Raw genomic sequence first — 25,676 nt, forward strand, 5'->3', positions numbered from 1 at the left:
AACAGGAAAGTAATCAAAGTCGTTAGTATCGAAAAAAAATTGAAAGAAAAAGTTTAAAGAAAAAGAAAAGGCGGTATACAGAAGGCACAAGCGGTTAGAACAATAAAAATTCCAAGGACGAGAGACAAAACGAATGATCCTTCGGCGGGATTTCACGAAACTTCGCAAATCTTTTTCCGACTGGCTTCAACCGACCGAACTGTAGTAGAGGAGGAAGAGAGACACTAAGCAAGCAAGCAAGCAAGCACAACGTCTTCGTTTTTGCCCTCTCCCTTTTACCTCTCTCACTTCCACCCCGTTAACGACCACCCTTGCGATAGGGAGTAAACGTTAAGGAAGGAATACTTCTCTCTTCACGGTCGTTAAATCCTCTCAGGACGACCTCGTGATTCGTAGGAATATCAATTTTCACGCTTACAAAATTTATCGATTTATTTACGATTAATCCACAACGTATCCCAATTACTTAGATACATTTGCAAATATCCATATTGAATAATATTAATGATCGTATTAACGGAGGTAAAAGTGATTTGAAAAAAATTCTATTTTCTATTTCAATTTTCTTTTTTCTTTTCTTTATTTTTGAATATTCTTTGAATTTAAATTTAGATTTTGATGAAAGATAATATCGTAGTAATAAAGATTATTTTGGTAATAATGATCTTTACAATTTCTTTATCCGATTATCTCTTTCTTTTTCTTTTTGTTTTTTTGTCGTTCTTTCCTTATTTCTGTCTTACCATTCGTCTAGGTCAATAACGTTCAACGTAGCGTGAAGGTGGTTTCATTCGGCCTCTCTCTCTTTTTTTTCTCTCTTTTTCTCTCTCTTTTTCAAAGAAGCTTCTTTCTTTCAACACTTTGTTACGTTCTTCCGAGTCACCATTCTTCTTTCAGACGAAAGACGCGGTCCATCTACTTTCGAGGAAAAGAACTATACCGTCTGGTTCGTAGCGAATACTTCCTAAGGGAAGTAAAAGTAACAAGAAAAGAAACAAGAGCAATAGAAAAAGATAGAAAGAGAAGAAGAAGAAGAAGAGGAAGAAGAAGAAGAAGAAGAAGAAATCATCCTTGACCGAATAAAAAAGAGAATATTTTTGTCACTCGAAATAAACGGATTGTCGGAGTCGTCAAAATGAAAACAATTCAAAGTTGAAGTAAGTAGAGCGTAATATAATATTTCCGATACTGCCAATATTGTACATATCCCCGTGTGTATATATATATATATATATATATATATATATATATATATATATACTATATGTACATACATATATAAGTACACGTTTTACAAAATATCATTTTATATCGCATGTGTATATAAACGATACAAACGCAAATATGCAAACATTACGTGTTTACGTTCATATGTAGAGTAAAGATAGAGAGCTCAGAAGGTAGACGGTGTGGCGAGAGCTTTAAGCTCAGCCCCTCTCTTTCTCTCTTTCTCTTTCTCATCTATCGTAGAGAATTGTAGACGCGCAAGCAAGCAAGCAAGCAAGCCGGGTGCTTTTGTCTGAAAGCACAATGCAAGAACCGACCTCCTTCCGGGCTGGCCGTCCGTCACAGAGCATGGTTGAAAATATAAAAAGATGGAGGAGAAGAGAAGGGAAAGAGAGAGGAGAGAGGAACGGAAAAAAAAGAGAAGGTAAAAAAGAAAGAAAGAAAAAGATAGACAGATAGAGAGAAAGAGAGGACGAGAGAGAGAGAGAATAGGTGTTTCTGGTCGAGCTGGACCACACAGCAAAACAACCAGCACTACCATTACAACCACCAACCAGCATCGTTTAACTCGAATCATACAGCTGTTTTTCGTCTACTTTAAACAAATTTTAAAATTCCTTTTCTCTTAATAATTAATACGAGTTAAATGTCATAATACAAATAACGTATTAAAATTTTAAAACTTCGGTTTCTTATAATCTTTATCGTTAATACGAGATAAATGCTAAAGCAAATAACGATTTATTATACGTCGTTGGTTAAACTCTCTCTCTCTCTCTCTCTTTCTCTCTCTTTTTATTAATTAGAAATATGATAAGACGATAAGACGATTTACGAACGACAACGAACGTTCTTAATTCTCCATCAGATCTACTTTCTTCTTTCTCGTGCAAAATCGAGCGATGACTAAGCGAAAGTTTATCGAAGAGAAAAAGAGGGATGAGAAGGAGAAGGAGACGTAAAAGGAGACGAAGACGGAGAGGGAGAGAGACAGACAGAAAGAAAAGGAGGAACAAATCGGTTCTCTAGCAAGGTGCTCCGTCATCGCTTCTAAATCTTTGGATCGGTCAAGATGGGATTACGATGATCGACGATCCCTTCCTCGCCATTAGCAAACTAATAAAGCAGCTTTGCCTTTAACAACGTTGGAGACAACAACGTTCGGGCTAACGCAAGAAACGAATCGATCTATCAACCTCCTCGTCGTCGGAAACTTGGCTCCTCTGGTTTCTTCACGCGAACAAAAAAGAAAAAAAAAAGAAATACAGAGAGGGAGAGAACAATAATCGACAACACCTCGACTCTTGAAAAAAGAAAAGTGAAAGAAAAAAAAATATATATATATATATAAAGGAAAAAAATAAAACGAGCATTGAATCGCTTTTACGAAAAATTTTGTTAAGAAAATAATAATACTTTTTTTTTCTTCAAAGATCTTTTCTTCTTGCTATCTTTTTCTGATAATATTTTAAAAGTTTTTACTTCGTCGATAACTCTGTTAACAAATGAGAATTATATTCCGATACGAAAGTTTCCTTCAAGTTTCTGTACTTATATCATTGCTTCGTATTACAATGGATTATATATCATAAAAGGTCTCGTTATACCTTTCTACTTATTGATTTTACTACTCATTATTAACTTGAATATATCGCGTAAAAGAATTGAGGGTTGAAACGAAGGATTTAAAAAAAAAAATTTTAACGACGCATGATCGATCAAATTTTCGAACGTTGCCGATCTTTAGGAAACACAAAATTCATATTATCATTCTGATTAGAGATTCAAATATTTACACTTGTATTTTTCTCGATTCGATAATTTGTATTGATTAACGATAAGTATCTTGTGAAACAAACGATCGAACAGATATATAATATACGTTAATATTTTGTTCGATATAAATATTATATAAATCAAGCGTCGCTAATATTTTATTATAAAAATTGATCGAAGGTTTTCAAAAATATCGTTTCGATAAATAATAACAGGTAAATAAATGACAAGTTCAGGACAAGTTGAATTTTATCGTTGTGATTTGTTGGCCCATAAAAATTCCTTATATCTTATATCTTGTAAAAATATGCGAAGATGTGTTATGGAGAGACGAAGATGGAAGATCGTATATATGATCCTCACTGAAATCTGTTCTCGATCACGTGCTAACAGCTACGTTGAAAGCTGAAACGACGACGAGCTAGCTTTTTTCCTCTCGCCTCCAGTTTTTCTCTTCGTGCTCGTGCCCTCTTCAAAAAGTAATTTACGGATCCAAATCGAGCAACATCCATCAGACGAGAAGAAATATATCCCGTCCTTCGATACCAACGCAGCTGACTGTTCCTTAAGCTCAACGAACGCGAACGAGAAAGAGGAAATCACGAAACGATTCTTCTTCTATTTCTTCATTCGTCAAAGTTAATATGCGGCGTGTTAGGAATTCTTATCGACTCGTTTTATCGTTTCTTAACATTTTTCCTCGTGATTAATCTACTCCACGATTTTAATTTATATCTTCGAATTACTAAACTCGATACATGTGCGCGTACGTGTGCGTTTCTCTTTGTCTGCACGTATCTAATAAAATATTATCGATAACGATCAATGTTAATTAAGATTAATTTTTTTCTAATTCAAATAAAAAAACGTACGCGTTATATGTATAATACTTTCTATTCTACAAAAAAAAAAAAAAAAGAAAAGAAAGGAAGAAAAATATTCGTCGAACTTCTTAAAATTTCTCACGATCGAAATACTCTGCGATTTTAATTTATATCGAATCCAATAAGTGTGTGTATGTGTGTGTGTGTGTATGCGTGCTTTTTGGTCTACACGTATTTAATAAAAAATTAGGATTCATTTTTTTAAACGATGTACGTATGCGTTATATGTGCTTTCTATTTAAACAAAAAAAAAAAAGAAAAAGAAAGAAAAAAACGAGAAAAAATAAATTACATCATGACCCTTAGAATTCATTCACCAATAATTCGATATCGATCGTTATTCACCCAGTTTTTTGTTGCTCGCCGTTTGTTAGAGAGTTCGAGTCCGTGGTTATCGAAAGTCCCGAGAGTTTTATCATTTATCGCCGCGTGGCCACGAACAAACGAGAACCTCTCTCGTTCTACCTCTTTTCAACCCTCTCTTTATCTTTCTCTCTGTCTCGTACTATCTCTTTTCATCCCTTTCTCTTTCCTCTCTCTCTCTCTCTCTTTCTCTCTATGCACCTATCTTGTCAGCAAAAGCCGAGAAACGGAACTCACTCGACCGTAGGTGGCCGATATCGAAGAGTTTCGAGTTCGTAACAATACCAGAGTCGCACCAACCAAAATACATTGTCGTTATCCATTACAAACAAAACAGGAAATACGCTTGAATTAAACGAGGATGTTAAATTTTATCGTGGAAACGAAAGATCAAAGTACCTAGGAAAAATATAATCTAATAAAATGATCTCAAACATTTTTGCACCCTAACCGTGCCATAAAAATATCACGATATTGGTAAAAAAAAAAAAGGAAGAAAAGTATAATACATCAAGTTTCCACATAGTCTAGCAGAAAGAAACAAAGAGACACAGAGAGAGAGAGAGAGAGAGAGAGAGAGAGAGAGAGAGAGAAAGAGAGAAAGGAGAGGCCGTCTTATGTTAGCAAAAAACAGATTTATGAAGCATTCGTGCTTTTATCGATACTTTAGGAAGTACTAAGTTACACTACTACATCTTTCTTATTCTTTCGTACCATTTGACTCTCCCCGTCTCTATCACTCGTACGTACGTACGTAAAACACCATACTCAACATAGTATAGACTCGGATACTGCGGTATTTACTATCCCCTCGATCGACTCTCCCTTTCATCTATCTATCTATCTATCTATACATACATACATACATACATACATACATACATATATATATATATATATATATATATATATATATATATATATATATATAAAGATACACACCACATACACATCCGACTATCTCCATCTCTTTCTCTATGATGCCAGTTTAGCCTGTGGGCGATGGCTATGCGCGCGAGCTTGCATTAGAGCTTTCCCAATTTGGTGGGGTGAACGATAGAATAGGGTAGGTACAGAAGGGTAGACAAGAGGCGTTCAAACTATCGTTCGATTCCGAGGATGGCGACGCCGGGCCTCGAGGTAAAACGGAGTAAAAGGGTGAGGGTCAGAAGAAGGTGTGAGGTACACCACACGCTGGACCACAGTTGAGACTTAATCGTTCGACTAATGCAACCTAACACTTCTTGCTAAACTGCATAGCGAATGCTCTTATCCTTCTCCGATAAAATTTCATTTTCTATATTGAACATTTTATTACGAATTTGAATCATCGATTCCCGAAATATTTTTTTTTTCTTTGAAGAATAATTCCTTCTTAGGAAATATCGTCGTTTCTGAAAAAAATTCTTTTTGTCTTTTTCTTTCTTTTATTTTTTTGAACGCTGCGGCTCAAGAAAAAAAGAGAGCGAGAGAGAAACAACCACCCTATTCGTTTAGCCGTCCCAAAGAAACAGGCAATTAAAATTTTTTAAGACGATAATACGTAAGAGAGCTTTACCCAGCACAAGCTTGTAAACCAAATGGCGTGTTGGTAACATTAAATATTTGGTCGTACTGTAAAGGTACTGAAGGTTTTAAGTGAGGCTTAACGATGTTAGTCCCTGTCTGGAAGGTTCATAACGATCAGCATCAAATTACGGTATCCCTCTCGGTCCTGGTGAGTACTTAACTCACCTCGAGCTACCCAAAAGTACGACGTTTTTATCACTTTAATGGTGAGACACTTGATTAACGAGAGACGAGCCCGTTACCGAAGTGTCTTGCGGCTTCGCCTTGACGTTAAGCTAATCGTTTAAAAAGAAGACCTCTGATAAAACTTCATCATAGCCACTTGCTTTACAAAAGGAGATTACGATGACTCGTCTCATTTTTTTTCAGTCTATCTCTCTCTCTTTTTCTTTGTTTTTCTCTCTTTTTAACAGAGATTGATGCGACAGTCCAAACCTAAATTTTGTTGATATTAAAGATATCGTCTTATCGCTATATTTGTTAAATGATAAAAAGATGACTCACCAAAGAGAGCAGATGGTTCGACGTCGCGTACCGATAAACTCGAAGAAGCTTGAGATGCACTAGATTCGGTGCTTTGAGTGCACCTAAGTCTCCTTCTAAGTTTTGGCATGTCAAAGGGCAAATCTCTCAAATCGACACTTGTCGCGCTACCGGATGTTGTTGCATCCTGTTGCATGAGCAATCTTCGTCTACGAAGTTTCGGCATGTCAAACGGCAAATCGGATAGTTCCGGTTCGTTATCGACTATGTTGATGTTATCCAATTGGGGTTTTACCAAGTGAAAACCAAAGGGCTTGCACTTGATACCGGCTCGGGACTCGATGGAGATACCACTGTCGGAGCCTTGAATTTCCGCATCTCCGGAAGACGACGATTGGAGAGCTAAATTAATCAGATTCTTGTTTTGAGGAGTTCGTCTCTTTTTAAAGGACGTGTCCATGGGAGACGTGACGGAATTGGTATTTGTGTTGGCTGCGTTCGTATTCGTATTCGTGTTAGTGTTGGTATTGTTGGTCAGCATAACGTTATTTTCGGTGGTAATGCTTTCCTCAGGCGATGCCTTTTGGGAATTGTTATTACGATTGTTGTCCGAGGTCTCAGAGGCTGGCTCCTGCGAGGACTTGTCCGAAATTGGCGAAAGTATATGAAGTTTATTGGCATGATGCGTCAGGAAGCCCGTTAAAGACGGTTGTTGATGATGATGATGGTGATAACAATTTGTACCACCGCTGTCGGAGCTGTGAGAACTGAGACTGGTACTGTGACGACTTTCCGAGCTGCTCGTAGATCGATTACCTTCGCTGGTGCTGCTTCTCAAAGACTCCATGCTACCGCCGCTACTACTGGTCGCCATACTTTCGGTACTGGAATATCCAGCTCTGCGCCTGCTGTTACGTAATTTGAATTCCAAAAGGCCGGCCTCCCTTCTTGGACGTGCAAGGTCACTCTCAGCCTCGTGAGGCCTACCCTTAAACTCCATGATAGGTTTGCTCTCGCGTATCAAACTTCTTGGACGTTGTCTCTCGTCTCTTGGCCTGCTCTTGAACTCGAGTATGAGTTCCTTGTCGAAACGACGGCCTTGAGATGACTCGACGTTTTCCTGAACGAAGTTCTTAGGTCGGCTCTTGATCTCTAAAATGCTGCCCTCGCTACTTTGAGGAGAATCCTTGGCACGTAACGTAGACTTCACGGGCAGTCTCATATCCTTCAAACGTGGATGATCAGGTTGGGATGGCAAATTAGGTGCGCTGCGTATGTTCAGCAATAGGTGATCGCGATTCCCATGAAATTTCGCGGGTAGGGGTGCCGTTGATGGCGGCGAGGGCGTGTAACCTCTCGCAGGAAGTCTCGGCGAGCCAGTTTTTTCATCGCTCGAGTTTATCTGGAGGGATTCGATATCCTGGGACAGAGTCGAAATATTGTCTGATTGTTGTTGTTGTTGCTGCTGCTGCTGTTGTTGTTGCTGAAGACGGCTCGGAATTGGTTTTGGGCGGAGAAGTACGACTTTGCGTCGATGGTCTTTGCTCGAATGCGGTTGACCAGCGTAAGGAATTTGTTGTTGTTGTTGTTGTTGTTGTTGTTGCTGCTGCTGCTGCTGTTGCTGTTGCTGCTGCTGCTGTTGTTGCTGTTGCTGTTGTTGTTGCTGCTTCGACGTGTCGGTCAACGAACTCGTTCGACTCACGGCCAAAGCGCTACTGCTTCTTATCTGGTTTATTAAATAGAAGAAAAAAAAAAGAAGAAAAAACTTGTGGTTATCAGTTACTATCGAATAAAGCGATATATCAAATCGTGTAGGACTTACTTGCGAATGCAGTACCGGATGATTGGTAACTCGATCGAGATCATCGAGGTCGTCGTCAGAACGATTGACCTTGCAATCGAAGGCTGTCTCGTAGAGATGACGTTGCCTCGCCATCTCTTCCTCGTCTTCCTCCAAACCAGCCACCACCACCTCCTCCTCCTCCTCCTCCTCTTCCTCGTCCTCCCCCTCCACGTCGTCCTCGTCCTCCACGAGAATCGGTTGTGGATCTATTCTTCTGGCACGTCGTAACTTCCGCGGTGCTGTCTGATGGTGATGATGATGGTGATAGTGGTGATGATGATGATGAAGGAGTTGCTGCTGTTGCTGTTGCTGTTGTTGTTGCTGCTGATGCTGTTGCGTTTGCTGTTGTTGCCGCGTACTCTGCGGCTGTCGTCGATCTAGCTCATCCTCTTCTTCCTCGGCTGATGCGACGCACGTACAAACGGTACTCGGAAGATCATGGCTCAGCAGCCTAGGTGGAGGCATGAGTGTGTGAACCCACTCCGTGATAATGCACGACGAGAGGATCTCGCTGTTTCTATCTGGGACAGCATGCTCGCTCCCCGATGTGGGGCTCACTAGATCTTGGTTCTGATAATTCTGTTGCTGTTGTTGTTGTTGCTGCTGCTGCTGCTGCTGCTGCTGCTGCTGCTGCTGCTGCTGCTGTTGTTGGGGATGTTGTTGCTGTTGTCCTTTTTGCTGTCCACCCTGTTGCTGTTGATAATGCTGCTGCTGTTGTTGCTGCTGCTGATGTTGATGCTGCTGTTGATGAGGCGAATAGGGACCCCCATCACCCGCCAGAGAATTTCTCTTCGGTATACCGGGTGTTCTCGAACGTTCCTCGGGCACGTCGAGACTCACACTCTTTCTATATTTACTCGGCTGTGATCTTATCGGATGTTCCGGTACTTTGAAGAGATCCCCGTAATAATACGGCGACGGATGACGAGCGGGTTGATTGGAATCCGTAGAGGATTGATCAGCGAGGTGAACTAACGCAACGCAATCAACGAGAACACCATCAGTCGATAGTGGCCTGTCGCTTTCTACTGAAGCAGCGCGTAACGAGCTCGACGCGTGCAAACTGTTCTTGCGTTTTCTAGCACCGGTGAAACGTTCCTCGGTGATCTCATCTTCGCAAGACGACCCGGAAGCCGATGGATCTGAAAAAAAAAAAACAAAAGGGAAAAGAGAGAAATAAAAAGGGAAAATAAGAAAGAGCTAAAAAAAAACATTGCAATCAAATGATCCCGATAATTCGACCGACGAGACTTTCATAATTGACCGTTTGCCTTGACAAGGACTTCTGCTCGATAACAAGAAAATGGCTATCGTCCATCGTGATAGGACAAAAAAGCAGGACGGGAGAGGGTTGAGGAGAAAGTTTGAAATTTAAATGAGATAGTGCGTATGTGCCTGTGTGTGTATGTGTATATAAGAAGGGTAAAAAAAAAAGGAAAAAAAAACAGAAGAAAAGCTCTCGTAGTACCAGGGAAGCAAGGTAAAATGGTACACGAGATTTTCATAATCGTTTCATCGTGACTCGTGATAGCCAGCAAGAGAGAAGGAGAGAACGAGAGTGAGAGAGGACACTTAGGGAAAGCGAAATTGCCGTGAAACGATGGGTCCTCTTCTCCTTAAAAATCACTTCCTTCTACGATGGGATATTACGGGTAATGGTTTCTGGCCTCTTCCACTTTCTCCCTCGTTCGTTCATTCGTTCGTTCGTTCGTTCGTTCGTTCGTTCGTTCGTTCGTTCGTTCGTTTTTTCTCTCTTTTTTTTTTTTTCTTTTACGTGTATCGTACTCAAGGCTCGTCGGTTGTTTTCCTTCCTTTCCTTGCCATAACTTAATCCCGATGACACTCAGTTTGCGATCACGTCACCCACACCCATACCTACACATGCACACGTACACGCAAACACCATCTCAACAGACGCTGAAATAGATCGCTTTAGGAGGAGCCGCAAAATTGCATGGACACCCGGTACACATTATACCTTTGGCATTCTATATACCATGCCAGTAGTGATAGGTGAAAGGAGTGGAGATAATGGGCGCATTATGCTCGAACGGAGGGATACCCGTTGGAATCCTTCTTGCGAGGAGTCTGGAGAGAGTGCTCGGTGACGCTATAAACCATAACGGTAGAGAACCTGTCTCTGACAGAATACGCCATTGCAGAATATATATATATATATATATATATATATATATATATATATATATATATAGTGCGTATGTATGTGTTTGTGTACATGTGTATTGAAAAACTTTATCCCATTGAAATAAATCAAAATTATTATTTTATCGAGTGTTCCGGTATTATCGACCTAACAAATTTACTGATAATATTTAACCAATAAAGATAAAAAAAAAAACTCTTCCTTCAGGAAAAAGTATATTCTGATCGAATACTTGTTAAATATTATCCAAAATATATCTGCTCTGATATATTCATTAAAAAAATACATTGATTATATCTCTCCGAATATTTATCATCTGTTTCTATTATTTCTCTGTTTATTCGGAGATAAGAGTTTAGAATCGTTATCTACCAAATGGATATCACGATTTAACGCGTTAAATTTGATACGTCATTGTTTCTCTTATTGTTTATGAATCGTTTGAACAAACAGAGAAGAATCGTAGGTATTTATTCGAAAGCTTTAACGATCCTGTGAATTCTAACACTGACACGTTCTTAAACTATAGGACTACAATGAAATCACGAAACGCGGAATGAGAAATTAATGTCTACGTTGAATGAATAAACTCGCGAATTTATTACACCAGACTGTTTCTCTTTTAACGAATAACGAACGTCAACGTTGTTTTAATCGTATTTTCATTTTCCCTCTCCTCCTCCCTCCTTCTCTCTCCCTTTCTCTCTTTCTCTTTTTTGATACTCGTCCAAGTTTCTTCCTCCTCTTTAACGTTTCTTCTTCTCGTTTTCTCTCACGAACTTACAAAGTTCCTTATTGCAAACGATAAAAAAGGATATGATCTATACCACGACGATGGTGTTGTGGTGGTAATGGTGGTGTCGGTGCTGAGTTTTGTCTTATCCATTCGAGGTTTTTCTTTTTCCTCAAGATGTAGAAACTTGGCACACGAAACTGACAGCAAAGCAGAATTTTTTGATATATTTATAAAATATCTCTAGACGTTTCCCCTTTTATTTTCTTTACGTTCACTTTCAACTTTTTCTCGATATATTATGTAATATATTAATTACACGTTTTTAACACGTTTAATAACATTAATACATTAATTAAACGTTGAATAAACAAAATTGAATATATTAATTAATCGTATAATAAACATTATACGTTTCCATGTATGTATACACACATTTATACACACATTTAATAGAATTTTATGTGTATTCGAAATAAATATATTTTATAAGAGACATATGGAATGAGAAATACGAAGAAAGAAAAAGGGGAAAGAAAAAAAAGAATTCTTTAACCTTCCTCAATAAAATCTATTTGACCTAAGATTTCAAAGTAATATCCTCGGTCTTTAACGAAGGTCAAACTTTAATATCAAGCGAGTCTTGTATCGAAGGCGAAGAGGTTAAACGATCGTGAACGAATGAAAAAGCAAAGGTAAATGAGAATCAGAGAAATCATGAATATGCATCAACAGCTGTTCCCTTTTGCTTTCGTACTACGGACGAACGAAATCGAAGGAAAAGATTATTCACTCTTTGAAATACAAACATAAATATCGATTTCGAGAACAAATTGTGATTACGTAATCCAACTCTTTCAATAAAAGCAACGATCATTGAAATAATTTAATTGTAGGCTATACGAACATATGTATATGTATATATACACAGTATCTACATACCTTATGTATTTACGAAAACATTCACGAGTGACTTAAAATACATAAATATGGAATAAAAGAGGAAATTCTATTCTTCTCTCCTCTCACGTAGCCTTCTGGCTAACAGCACGAGCTATGAAAGAAGACTGCCAAACACGCAAGTACGCTTGACCTGCTCGAAGGGTTGTTGTCGTCCGACTTACACGCCAGAAAGAGAGAGAAAGAGGGAGGGAGAAAGAAAGAGAGAGAGAGAGAGAGAGAGGGAAAGAAAATAAGAGAATCATAACACGAACGTTTCGAGTGAAAACAAAAACAGAATAAGTCATCATATATATGTATATATATATATTTACATTTTTTAAGGACAACGAATATATCATCAATGATTGTAAAGTGATGATTTTTAAAATCACCACAGTTGATCGATCGATTCGTTTATAAAAATCGAAAAAAAGGAATAGAAAAAAAAGAATAAATAAATAAAAATAGAAAAAGAAAAAGAAAAAGAAAAAGAAAAATAAAAGAAAACAATTTATACCTAAACAAAATGGATGCACATGGTGCATACCTATACATATACTCTGGCTCATAGACCACACACTGCGTCCTGGCATACCGCCAAATTGCAAGGATATTGATTACCGATCAATAATCAGATTTACGAGACATCCACTGGGCCGTTGGATATTTCACGGAGGAAGGATAGAAACGTTCTATTAAACGAGAGTAAGAGAGAGAGAGTAAGAGAGAGAGAGAGAGTAAGAGAGAGAGAGAGAGAGTAAGAGAGAGAGAGAGAGTAAGAGAGAATGAGAGATGGATAGATAGATGGAGATAGAGATAGAATGCATCGTGCAACGAAGATAACGACTAACAGAGAGAAGGATAGTGCAGTACTGGTTCGGGATGTTGGATGCAACTCGAGGGACGAGGGATGGCATCCCTAATGAATCTATTAGGGAGCCTGAGCGACAACCCTCCACCGTCCAGCAATCACTACGGACAACACGAAACGATGCAAGCTCGATGCAGTTGCGATGTGTGTATATATGTGCATGCGTGTGTATGTGTGTGTGTGTGTGTGTATAGAGAGAAAGAGAGAGAGAGAATAACCCTACTGCTTATCGGATAGTTCTGTGAACGAATCCATGGAGGGATGATTTTCCAAGTGACAGCTACTTAGATTCCGCATGAATTAATACTCATGGACCTGATCGAGAGAATAACCAGCATAATCGACCAGTTAATATCTCAGGTATTTCTATACAAACAATAAAATTTATTCATCGATTATTTGCAAATTACTAAGATTTCTTTTTATCGTGGATTGAAAAGGGTAACCTTCATTATTGTTAAGGAATCATATCTCTAAAATTAGCTTTGTTAAGTTTCGAACTACAATTGTAGTTGGTGAAGTTTCTCAAGGTCAGTACTCTCAAAGAAAGGTAGAAAAGAAAAAGAAGATAAAAAAAGAAAACAAAAAAAATATATATAAAATTGTAATTAACAACTCGGTCTTTTAGTTTTAAAGAGAACGGTTCGAGAGTATTATTATTACATAGTTTTATTATCGATGTCAGATTAAAGAACGTTATTCTCTTTCCTTCCAAAGGAGATCCAAGCGGATCCATGCCAACTGAGAAATCTCTTGCCAAGTGTAATTTAAAAAAAGAAAAAAAAAGAAGAAGAAGAGAAAAAGGATAAGTAATCGAAAGAAATATCTACAAAGGTAATATCTAGGTTCGATCGAGCGCACTTCAATATTATACAAATATTAGATCGGAAAGTTGATCGTAAAATTTAATTCAAAATCGAATTTTCCCGTAGCGTCACAGTCAAATCTCTTTATCGTATTATCTATAAGGAGAAAATGAAAATAATAAAGTTTTTGCGATGAAATCTCCGACAGTCAAAGGAACACAATGATGATACCGCGTTTCTTCTTAGATTTCGTTCTTCGATCGATTTAATATCATACTAAGCACAAGGACGACAAAAATAGTCCATGAAAAGTTTTTACAATATATATATATATATATATATATATATATATATATATATATATATATATATAAAGAGAGAAAAAAGGCTTGAGATGATTTTGGGGTTGTCCTTGACTATCGGCTACTTGACTTCGCTATTTTTTCTCTTCCTCCTTTTTTCTTTTTTTTTTTTATTAGATATTGTCCTCGTAACATAACCGACGAATATGATAGAAGAAACCAAGACACTCGCACGATTATAGGGGGACACGTGTGGGGGACGTCGTTTTGGGGTCGATTCTTGTATCGTGCTATGGTGGCAAAAAGAAAAAAAAAAAAAGAAAAAGCAAGAGGTAAAAGGGGGAAAAAGAATCTTTCGAAAAAGAACCCCTATAAGGCATATAGCAACACAGATGGCCATTTTCTGGACCTGAACGAAATCACGAGCCGTATCTTTTTTCTTCTTTCATGTTTGAAGAAGAGCAAGAAGAAAAGGTAGAAGACGACGACGATGATGACGACGACGACGACGACGACGACGAAAAAAAAGAAGAAGAATAAAAAGGAGAAGAAGACGAAGACATAGCCAAAAGATTACTAGGAGGAGTCTGAGAGTACAACAAAATGAAAGGCAATCTCGGTTATTGGCAACGACGCTATATCAGAATCCATGGTTACGATCCTGGGATCTTTGCCTTAGCGAAACGTGCCAAACGTGTCACGTTATCATTCGAAGGGTTCGTCGAACGATCGACTTTACTCTATGATTATTATAATAAACCTCATAAAGCTTTCACGGATGTTTCTTTCATCGATCAATTTTTGTTAAGATCGATAATAAATGTAAATAATTAATTTGTACATCTGCATTATTATTTCGCTATTTCGTTTCAATATCTCTCATTATCTCATGGGAGTGTTTATAAATAACGAATTAATAAAGAGCGACGATAAAGATAACGAGCAAGGTTTATTATAAGTAATAATGATAATACAAAAATTCGATCAGGGTACTTTTAATGAATCATATTTAATCGAACGATCTTTCGCGAAGATCAATGATCCATTAAAATATATACCTAGTATATATCATCTGTCTCAATGGTATACATACAGATCTATTTTCTTGTCTTGTCCTTAGAAGATGAAGATCCGAAGAAGAAGCTACTAACGAGCCCAAAGTCACCATTACTGGGGTCACGGTAAGCAGTGAAAGAAAGATGTTAGCGACCTTAAGGAAAGATGAGAAAGGAGGAAGAAGAAGTGCTGAGGACCGAGGTATACTTTGAAAGAAAATTCGTCGTCCTCTCATCTTTGCCTTTTCACTCTTTACCCTCACCCAATCCACCTCCTCACCCTTATCCCCACCCTCTAACCCGACCCATCTTTTCCCGTCTATCTTCAAATCGACCAACAGTCGCCCTTAAAAATCTTCTAGAACCAGACGAAATCTATGAAAGTTGTCTTCTTTGCGAAACAGGTAGTAGTAGTGATGATGGTGATGGTTGTTGTTGTTGTTGTTGGTTTCGAAAGGTGATTCTAAGTGGTCCACTGATTACAAGACCCAGTCAAATCTTCAAGCAAGCTGGTCTTTCCCTTCTTTGATTACTCTCTCGTGTCGAGACACGAGAAACGAATCCCGAAGAAATCTGAGAAAGAGAGAAAGAGAGAAAGAAGGATGGAAAAAGGGCAACGTTAACGGTGCTAGAACGGACTCCTCACTTTTCTCGCGGCTTTCTCGCGACATAGAAAATTAAAGGAAAGGCGCCTGGGGTTCGCGTCTTTGAACGCTTTAAGTGGCAATTACGTGCCTTTGCTCTTTCTACCTGTCTCTCTCTCTTTCTCTCTCTCTCTGTCTCTTTCTCTTTCTCTCTGTCTCTGTCTCTCTCGTTTTTTTCTCCCTTTTTTTATTTCCACCGAAGCATATATTTCGAGATTTTTTTTTCTTTTTTTTTATTAATATTTTCAAGATTATTCCGCAGGGTCAAGTGCCACGAATGGGATCGCTCTTTTTTAAATTTGTCGTAAATAGAAAAAAAAAAGAAACTTTTTTTATTTACCACAGCTTTAGAATATAATACGTTTGTCTGAGGCGAGCTTCTTGCATGAAAAAATTTTAATAAAAGTCATAAAATCGATGACGCTTTCATGGTATTTAAGGTAAAAGAATTTTTATCGTCATAAGCGTTATTGTTTATGCATGAAAAGCGAATGCAAGACGCAAAAGAGAAAGAGAGAGCGAGAGAGAGAGAGACCGAAAGAGAGAGAGAGAGAGAAAGTGAGAAGGGCCCGATCCAGAGAGGGAAGATCCTTTGATCTACGTAGAAAGTGGGAAAGGAACGTGCGTGCGATCCGAAGGGGAGGAAAGGGAGGCTGCTTCCGGCCGAAGCCGGAGTGCTGATTTTAAAAGGCGCAGAGGGACACGCCTTTGAGCGTTTGGAGTGGCAATTACTTGCTCTGTCCTCAAATTACTTACTCCAGTAATTTTATTCCGGCCGTCCTAACTCACGACGACTAAAGGTCGTCATCGTCGTTATCGTCGTCGTCGTCGTCGTCGTCGTCGTCGTCGTCGTCGTCGTCATAGAAATCGCGAGCAGACTTTTCACGATCAAGTCCTTCTCTCTTTTTTCTCTCTTTCATTCGAAGATCGCAATCTATGTTCCTTCGATATCGTAAGATCGATAAAACTCTACTGAAGCAATTAGAATGACGCCTCATGAGAAAAAATTATTGATTATCGATCTTTAATCGATCAACGGAAATATTAATTTGAATTGAAGTATAGTGGCTGTGGGTAAGCAAAAACTTGTTTGTTCTCCTTTTTCTACATCGTCGAATTTATTACATATAAATTTGCATATCTTCGGAGAACAATTTATAGATGATAATGCATATAAACACGATTTACATGTAAACGCGATCAAATGAAACTTTCCTTTGTTTATTTATTTTTCAATTGTACAGATTAGAAGAAAAAAAAAAAAAGAAAAAAGAAATGAAACAGATACGCGTTTATTCTTATGACGGACAGAAATAGAATTAATATTTCTTCAGTCAAACCCAAGTCAAAGTTGAAAATGTTTTCGTTCAACCTTTCACGTGAACGTGACGACAGAAAGGAGAGTCGATTTGACCGACACTTTCCTCGGACCTCTTGAGATATACGGTGTTGGAAGTTGGTAGTTGGGGGGTTAGAAGTTAGGAGAGAGGATTGTGGAGGAAAGAGAGACGGAGGGATTAGGGGAGTGATGAATTAAGTGGAAAAATTGTTCTCTCTTAAACTTTCTCAAAAATATAACGAGAGGACTCGTGGAGACGCGAGAGCGTACAAGTGTCTCGACGAAGTGTATTGATAAGTGGAGGACCATCGTCCATCGAAAGTTATTTTTTTAAATAACGAACGACCATAATAATCATCGATTGGGACGATGATACAAAGGATATAATTTGAAAAAAGAATGGAAACGAAGAAAAAAAAATTTTTAATAGAAAAGACAAGGGAGAAAAAGAAAGGGAAAGAAAAAAAGAAAGGAAACAATTTCGCGAACACCCTTTTATATTACCAAACCCAGACGTATAAAACCACTTCGATTCTCGAGTGGGTACGTTTTCTGGACGATCGAACGGTAGAGTAACACCTGTAGTAAAAGTTCCACGAAATTGCGATAAAGTGGTTGTAATTATGAGCAGAAGTCCCTTTACGATTCAGAGGGAATAGGGAATCCCGTGAACAATTTTGTTCCTCGTTAAGAGTGACCATTCGAAAGAGAGAGAAAGAGAGAGAAAAAGAGAAAGAGAGAGAGAGAGAGAGAGAGAGAGAGAGGGGAAGCATCACACTGGATCGTTAGGTCCAATTGATTTTGCTCGAAATAAAATCAATGTTTGCTTCGTTGCGAGGGGTCAAGAGATAGACAAGGATAGACAAAACAAGAGAAAGAGAGAGAGAGAGAAATAGATAGATAGATAGATAGGTAGGTAGATAGAGATAGAAGAGCATCGAGGAAAAGGGGTGACGTTGAAACTGTCGTTTCGACCGAGGGGGTTGAAGAGAGTTGAGATAGCGAGAGATGGACGGATTATTCGCTTCCCTATCGGTAGACATCGCTCGATTGAAATCTACAACGGTGGTCACGCGCGAGGCACGCTCGTCTGCTTCGTTCGGGAAGGGGTTGGACTACCTCCTGCTTATTCGAGGGTGGAACGGGTACGCGTCCGAAGACAGAACCAATGTGGCCCGATTGCGGATCCTCCTCCTTCGTTAAGCCACCCGTTGCTTTCGGTTTGGCACGATTAATCGAAACGACGATGGCTTCGATGGAAATTTTTCGATCCGACCTAACACGAGTGCCCTTCGATCAAGGGTGACGTACGATAATTGTTTGCCGAATCTCTCGAAAAAATGTTCCACTCTCCTCGGCCTTTCTTTTTTTTCTCGCCAATAATTAACACCTACGTTGATTTATTTTTAAATTAAAAAGAAAGAGAGAAAGAAAACAATCGCGGGTAGAGAGCGAAGGGATTAGAAAGTTTTTATCGTTTTATGAAATTTGAAGAAAAGAAAGTTGTATAATTGGTAAAATATAATCTGAAGTATTTGGAAAAAAATATTCAATTACGTTTGATATCGAAAAAAGAAAAGATAGAATTAGATCGATTAATCTCGAAAAAAGGGTTTGTTAAAGTCTAAAACGATCTCTTACTAACACGATAGATACGATATTCTAATCTTAAAGTCTGTCTGTTCCCTTCTTCGATCTCACACCCCTATCCACTTACCATACACGCACTTTCTCGAGACAAACGATCTTTCCCAGTCGAGACGATCGTTATCTCTCTCTCTCTCTCTCTCTCTCTCTTTCTCTCTAACTTACACAGACAAATTCGTAGCCTAGGGCAGCAACATCTGATACGAGGAGATTAGGCTTAAGCGTTCGCGAAATTATCTCGCAACGATATGCAAATCGTGACATAAATGTTAATTGTAATTGCCCATGAAATGAATTCCCGAGGGGAATCGTTCCCTTCCTCTCTCTCTCTCTTTCTCTCTTTCTCTATCTATCTATCTATTTATCTATCTATCTATCTCTATCTCTATCTTTCTCTATCTCTCTTTTCGATATTAGATCAAGCACGAAATAGAACTTATCCCGTTTCGTCGCAACGTTTTGGCACTATGTCGAAAACTATACTTATGTTTTCAAAAAAAACTGCTTGCTTAGAATTTTTCCGAATTGTAAAACGATGTGTCATTGCATATCTAAAGGTTTAATTATACAAAAAAAAAAGATAAAGAAAAAAGTGAAAGAGACAGAAAATTGCAGTTTTAATGACGTCGAAAAAAAAGAAATAGGAATTAAAAGTAATCGAATTTTAATTACGAAATAAAAAAAATAATTACGATTATATTTAACAGATACGTTTTTTACAATCTTTTTTCGATCTCCGAAGAGTAAATAAACGAAATGAGATAAACAGCGGAAAGTTATCTGAGCAAATTGATACCTCTTAGTATCGTCCGGCAATGGGGAGAAAACAAATAACCGTAGCTGAACTTTGAGAAATTCGTTCGGTCGTTAATAATCGTGTCTGTGGTAATAGTCGGAGTATGAGAAAAAAAGACGAGGAATAAGACGGAAAGAAAAAGAAGAAGAAGAAAAATAATAATAAAAAAAGAAGAAGAAGAAGAAGGAAAAGAATCATTGCTACGTTTCATCAACGCGAGAGAAAAATATTTGGGTTGACGTACGAAAATAAAACTGCAATAGAAGTTTTAACGAATATATCGATTATATAAATAACTATAGATTTTAGATCCATTAATTACGAGTTTTTCGTAATGAAAAATTTACGAGGCCATTATTTTATCGGCCATTAAATTTTCTCCCCTTTCTACTATTCTCAAGCAAAGCTACCCTCTCTCCCTCCCTCTCTTTTTAGCGCTCACCTATTCATTGAAATAATCTAACAGAAGATTATTTGACTGAATCGTTTTGATTCGTTGCGTCGGTTCTAAAGCAAGTATCGATCCTCGACAAAACGGTCGACCATCGTCGTAGTTGCGTTCATTGTTCTCTCGTAATTTCATTCGAATTCGTTCGAAAGGTACCACCCGGTCGTCGCTATGGGTGGATGTCAAAACGTTCACATCGATCCAAGGGAACGTAATTTCATGGTACGCGGAACGAAATGATAAGGTTAATTCGTTCGTTCGTTCGTTCGTTCGTTCGTTCGTTTGGACTTTCTCTGTGAATATAAAATAATAAAAGAAAGTAAAATTCTGGGATTTGATTAATCGATAAAAATAAATAAATGAATAAACGAAAAGAACAAAAAAAATATATATACATACATACATATAATAAAAAGAAAATGATTCGTTCATTTACGATTAAAAATAAAAAAAAAGAAATATTCTCAATGTTTCGTTGAGAAAAAAAGAAAATAAAAATCCATCCTTTTGTAAAAAAATTTACTTGTTACTACAAACCATCGAGGATTCCAATTTCTTATATCGAAAGTTCGTTCATCTATCTTATTCTACCCAAACCCTTTTTTCATCCTTGCTCATCATCAAGAGAAAGCGTTTCGAGTACTATTACCAAGAGAAATTCATGGAATTCGATATGAAAGGAGAGACGCTTAGTTCTCTGTCTCATCTTCGTCGTCGTTGTGTTATAAGCGTTCCACTAATCTAACTTGTGAAATTGTGCACGAGAATGAAGATCTCTCGAAGGAGAGAAAGTCTGAAAGAGAAAGACAAAGAGAAAGACAAAGAGAAAGAGAAAGAGAAAGAGATAGAGATAGATAGAGAAATGGTAGGTAAAGATCCGAAAGGTACTTGGTGCCATTGGTTGCAAGGAAGAACCATGCCGTTGACAGTTTGTAAATGATCCAGTTTGTTGGGTGAGAAAGTGAGAAATAGGGAAGAAGAGCTTGCTGAAGGAGTGAGATATATATATATATATATATGCGTGTGTATGCGTGTGTGTATGTGTATATAGAAAGAAAGAGAGAGAGAGAGAGAGAAAGAGAGAAGAGGAAGAGGGTGAATCTCGTTTCGAGAAAGGGAAATGAGTAGAAGAGGAGCCTCTAGAAAAGGGGTGGAACGGTCCCGTTAACTATTCATCTTCGTGGCGATCCAACAAACTTTCCGACCCGCTTACCCGCAGCAACGGAATACTAAAATTGTCGCAAGAAGAGCCTTCAAGCGTTAGGAACATAACAGATAAGAAAGATAACCGAAGTTTCTTCGATCGAGGATTATCCTCTACCATTTTCGCGGCATAAAATTTTCATGTTTTAAGTTTACAAAGAAGATATTATACCTTTGGCAGGTATGTATAAAAGAAATAATAAATATTGATGTACGAATTGGTTGTCCAGCATAAAAAATATTTCTCATGGTATTTTATTAACCGTATATAATTATTAACAGAACGAAGTGTGAAATTTTGCGGGCATGCTACTTTTTTCCTTCTTTTTTTTTTTTTTTGTTAAATTACCTTCTTCCAGCTCGTCGATCCGAACATCGTAGATCCTGCGAACGAGCATTTAATGTGAAACAGAACGCCTCTTCTACAAGCTGGACAACGGACAAACGAACGGACGGCTTGTCATTTGCATACAATGAACCCATGGTCGCGTTAACTGCTCGGGGACGCGGAACGAGCTACAAGTCACCTGGTACCAGTAATTGAAATGAGGGAAGTTCTCTGGAAGGGTAGTTCGAAGAGATGATCATCGTGGGACTACAGAGAGAAAGAGAGAGATAGAGAAAGAGAGAGAGAGAGAGAGAGAGAGAGAGAGAGAGAGAGAGAGAGAGAGAGAGATGGAACGATTCTCTACTATCGCCGCGGAGACAATGGAAATTTTACTGCAACCAGCAGAAAAGGAACATTTTTTCAGCTTACCGATTACAGAAAAAAGTCATTGTTTTGGTGAACTTATCCATGACATTGACACATCGACTCTCGAAGTGTATATCAGTTAGATACCGGTTACCTCGTCGTCTCGAAAAAGGGAAGAGAAAAAAGGAAAAAAGGAGGAAAGATATATGACCATGAAAAGATTTCTTGCCGCAAAGTATTTCAGAATAATCTGAATGGGAAGATTGAAGCGATGGAAAAGATTGGACCGTTCGTTAATCGCTCGATTTTTAATTACTTCCTACAGGGAAGCCAGGAACGAGGCAAGAAAAACCTATGTCGATGGTGAGTCGGTGGGAGAGTCTTGTTGGAAACGGTTAATAAGTCCTGGAAAGGGATCAGAGAAAGACAGAGAAAGACAGAGAAAGAGAGAGTGAAAGAGAGAAAGAGAAAGAGAAAGAGAAAGGGAGAGAACAGGAAAGAGGTGCAGTGCTGAAAAACCCCCTTGAAACTTTACAGACTACGAGAGCGAAACGAGAGAGGACGAGTCGTTGCTTCGATGTTGCTGTTACTGATGTTGTTAGTGTAGTAGTAGTAGTAGTAGTCGTAACAGTAGTAGCAGTAGTAGTAGTAGTCGTAGTAGTAGTAGTAGTAGTAGTAATGATAACGATGGTAGCTAACAGTGATGGTGCTGACGTCGGACAGAAAAGGGAGAGTTTAATTAAATATCACACGACATATTATGGGATGAGATCGGAACCGTGTAGATTGCCCTTACTGGCAAGTAAACGTCAGGGACAGAACTCAATGTTGAAAAGTTCAAACGAATCGAACCCTAGAGAAGGTTAGTTTCTAGGTATTATCATTGAAGGAGGTAACCACCCTAGACCCTGAACGACATTGGTCTCCGGATATAGAGAATGTCGAGACATTTCGGCTTAACCGTTCCACGTGTCCCTCCTCCCTTCCTCCCTCCCTCTCTTTTTTTACAAATATCGAACCACTGAAAATTCCATCGGAGTGACCCTCCACTTCCTCTTTTTTCCCTTTTTCTTTCCTTTTTCCCTTCTTCCCTTCTATCTATTTCTTCCTACGCACCTAGTATTTTCCACGTATACGATGTAACAGCTAACGTAAACTTTAATTCGATTAGATTGTTAGTTTAACAAAATTTCTCTCAGGCGTAAGAGAAAGAGAAGAAAAAAAAAAGGAAAAAGAAGAATTAATATTCCACGTAATCAATCTCATATAAAATTACAAATCGTTCGAAATGAATGTGCAATAGTCAAGAAACGGTATATAGCTCTATGTAAATCCCTTTCGTATCGTTGGACACGAGTAATACGTGAGTATAGTCACCCGGAAGGAAATCCAAAGTAAGAGAGGGTAACGTGTTCACGTTTCAAAGGGTTCTTCTCCTCCAACCTTAGGTTTGTACGACTTGGGCCAAGCTAACTATCGTCAACCATCCAGGATCAGACGAGAGGGTAAAGGCAACGTTTACTCGCTACGTTTGCACAACCTTCTTTCACCGCGGCTTGCGAACTCTTACCTCTATCATCTCTTACACCACATTCACCACGATACTTCGCGAATTAAAAGCCCATGAATATGGTAAGGATGCAAATTCAAGGATCGCTGTTTATTCGGGATCAGTGTTACTTGGCAATCTGCATATTTCGGGGACATCGGTTGGGGACACCGAAATGAGAACTGTACTACTCTGCTCTGGTCCAGCTATGCATATCACTATACTCTCTCTCTCTCTCTCTCTCTCTATCTATCTATCTATCTATCTTTACGTCGTTGTTGAGTAGGGTTAGAAAGCTAGAAGCAGAGAGGACTAGATGATACCGACCATGCGAGATAACTATGGAGGTTAATTACCGAGACGAGAGATTCTCCTACAAAATACACCTACGCCTAACTTCGAGGTTTGTTCAACGAGCCGTTTCCTAATAAATAATCCCAATTTCCTCAAGGATCGTTTCTTAATATCCATATTTCTATAATCAAATATCGAGGATTAAAAAAATGATTAAACGAACGAACGAGTTCAGATGTAAATGTTAAAAACTGATTACTAATCATTTCGAAATTGAAAGGTAAAAGTCGTGTCGCATTGTAAGCAGTTCGAATAATTTTTGAAAGAAGAAAAAAAAAGAAAAGAAAATTTCCCAAAGGTAATCAAATTGTCTAGTAGGTATCTAAACATTCGAGCAAACATTTCCCAAACATTTCCCATGACAAAACGCTTCAAAAATTATTAATAAATAAATTAAGCAAGTAATCAGATATAAGAAAACTAAACAAACGACTTATTGTCGAATTTTAATTATGTAAAAAAAAAGAAATAAAAAATAAATAGAGAATAATGAACTAATATCAGTTTTCATAAATTTCTTTTCCTCTTTTTTCTTCGCTGAACAACATTTATCGATTCTTCGTATAAGATAATTTGGGAAATGCTGATCTACACAAACAAGGGAGTATCACCAAAGGTAACCTTTAGAAAAAGTAATGATTCATTCGATTAGATAAGGGTAAGAAGTAAGTACATGCTTCAACCATGGATAACTATCTTCGATCTATCGTTGAGCTCTATATTATAGATAAGCCCTGGTTCGAATTATCGAATATCGGATGCTATAGTTGGTATAGTTATATCTATGAAGTTATATCTATTAGGTTGTACGTAATATACATACACACCCTTTATCAACGAAACTAACTTTGTATAACTACTTTAAATAAATAATTTAATAAATATTTCAATATATATATTTATTTATTTATTTGTTTATATATTTATTTATATTATTTCACTTGACCAACTTACCTGTATATGGTCGACAATAATTCCGATTTACTCTGCTGTAAATCGTTGGCAATGAAGTCTCAGCTCCTGGCTCGATGTAAGCCTTACTTTTGCTATCTCTAGGATCGCTGTATTGTTCCACGACTTCAATCTCTGCCTGAAACGAAAAGAATTTTCTTTTTTTTTTTCTTTTTTCTAATAACACACTTCGATATTTCATATCGATGGATTAATAATAATAATAATAATAATAATAATAATAATAATAATAATAATATTATTATTATTATTATTATTATATTAAAAAATTCATATTTATATTTATATTAAAGATGCATGGAATATTTGGCAAAGGGTTTACTTAATTATTGGCACAAACCACTTCGACGATACTAATTTGGCAATGGTTCCACGTCTCTCTAATACACGCATACGCCCACCCTCACACATACACACTCTCACACACACACATACTTTAAAGTTTGTACTTAACAGTGACGTCTAGGAGCGTCGTCTCTTTACGGGTTACCACGAGAAAGGGTTATTGCCGGAGTTTCCTAGGTCTAAACGTACGAAGCACGTTAACAGCAAACCGTTTCCTCCTTTTGAACGTGGCCAATTGCGGTAATGCCTTGGCATTGGAGGAGTTAAAGGGTATAAACATTTTCTTCTGCATTTATACCCCTAAACGATCGTTTACTACCAAAAAAAAAAAAAGAAAAAAATAACACGTTTAACTATTGTAATATCTAATAAAAAAATTTCTTTCTGCATGAAAATAATTTTTCTTTTTATTTTTTTATTAAAACATATATATATATAACATATAATTATATGTATTTATATATTTATATATATATATATGTATATAATTAATATAAATTTTTAATTTTTATATACGATTACATAATAAATAAAAAAACTATGAAATAACTCGAGGCTGTCAAACGAAAAAAAAAAGAAGAAGAAGCGACTTCGACTAGACCACCCTCGTATCTGTATTTTTTTTTTTATCTCTACAACCCTTCTTCATTCCTACGTACGTTTATGC

General features: G+C 37.7%; 1 protein-coding gene and 1 long non-coding RNA gene across 3 annotated transcripts in view; one reads left to right on the forward strand and one right to left on the reverse strand.

Moving 5' to 3' along the window:
• Positions 1-25,676, reverse strand: part of LOC127065127 (putative mediator of RNA polymerase II transcription subunit 26) — a 172,054-nt gene that overhangs the window by 14,342 nt on the left and 132,036 nt on the right. For both annotated transcript variants that reach the window (XM_050997057.1, XM_050997058.1), the window contains 3 exons: positions 24,647-24,782; positions 8,125-9,287; positions 6,324-8,028 (listed from right to left, as the gene is read on the reverse strand). In XM_050997057.1, the coding sequence (XP_050853014.1) occupies positions 6,324-8,028; positions 8,125-9,287; positions 24,647-24,782 (3,004 nt within the window). The remainder of the gene's footprint in view (positions 1-6,323; positions 8,029-8,124; positions 9,288-24,646; positions 24,783-25,676) is intronic.
• On the forward strand, positions 13,056-24,171 carry LOC127065135 (uncharacterized). Its single transcript, XR_007781953.1, has 4 exons — positions 13,056-13,215; positions 14,421-14,679; positions 15,084-15,220; positions 22,961-24,171. It is a non-coding gene; the product is annotated as an uncharacterized LOC127065135 (long non-coding RNA).

The sequence above is a fragment of the Vespula vulgaris genome, chromosome 7, assembly GCF_905475345.1.
Source record: "Vespula vulgaris chromosome 7, iyVesVulg1.1, whole genome shotgun sequence".
In the NCBI taxonomy this organism is placed as follows: domain Eukaryota; kingdom Metazoa; phylum Arthropoda; class Insecta; order Hymenoptera; family Vespidae; genus Vespula; species Vespula vulgaris.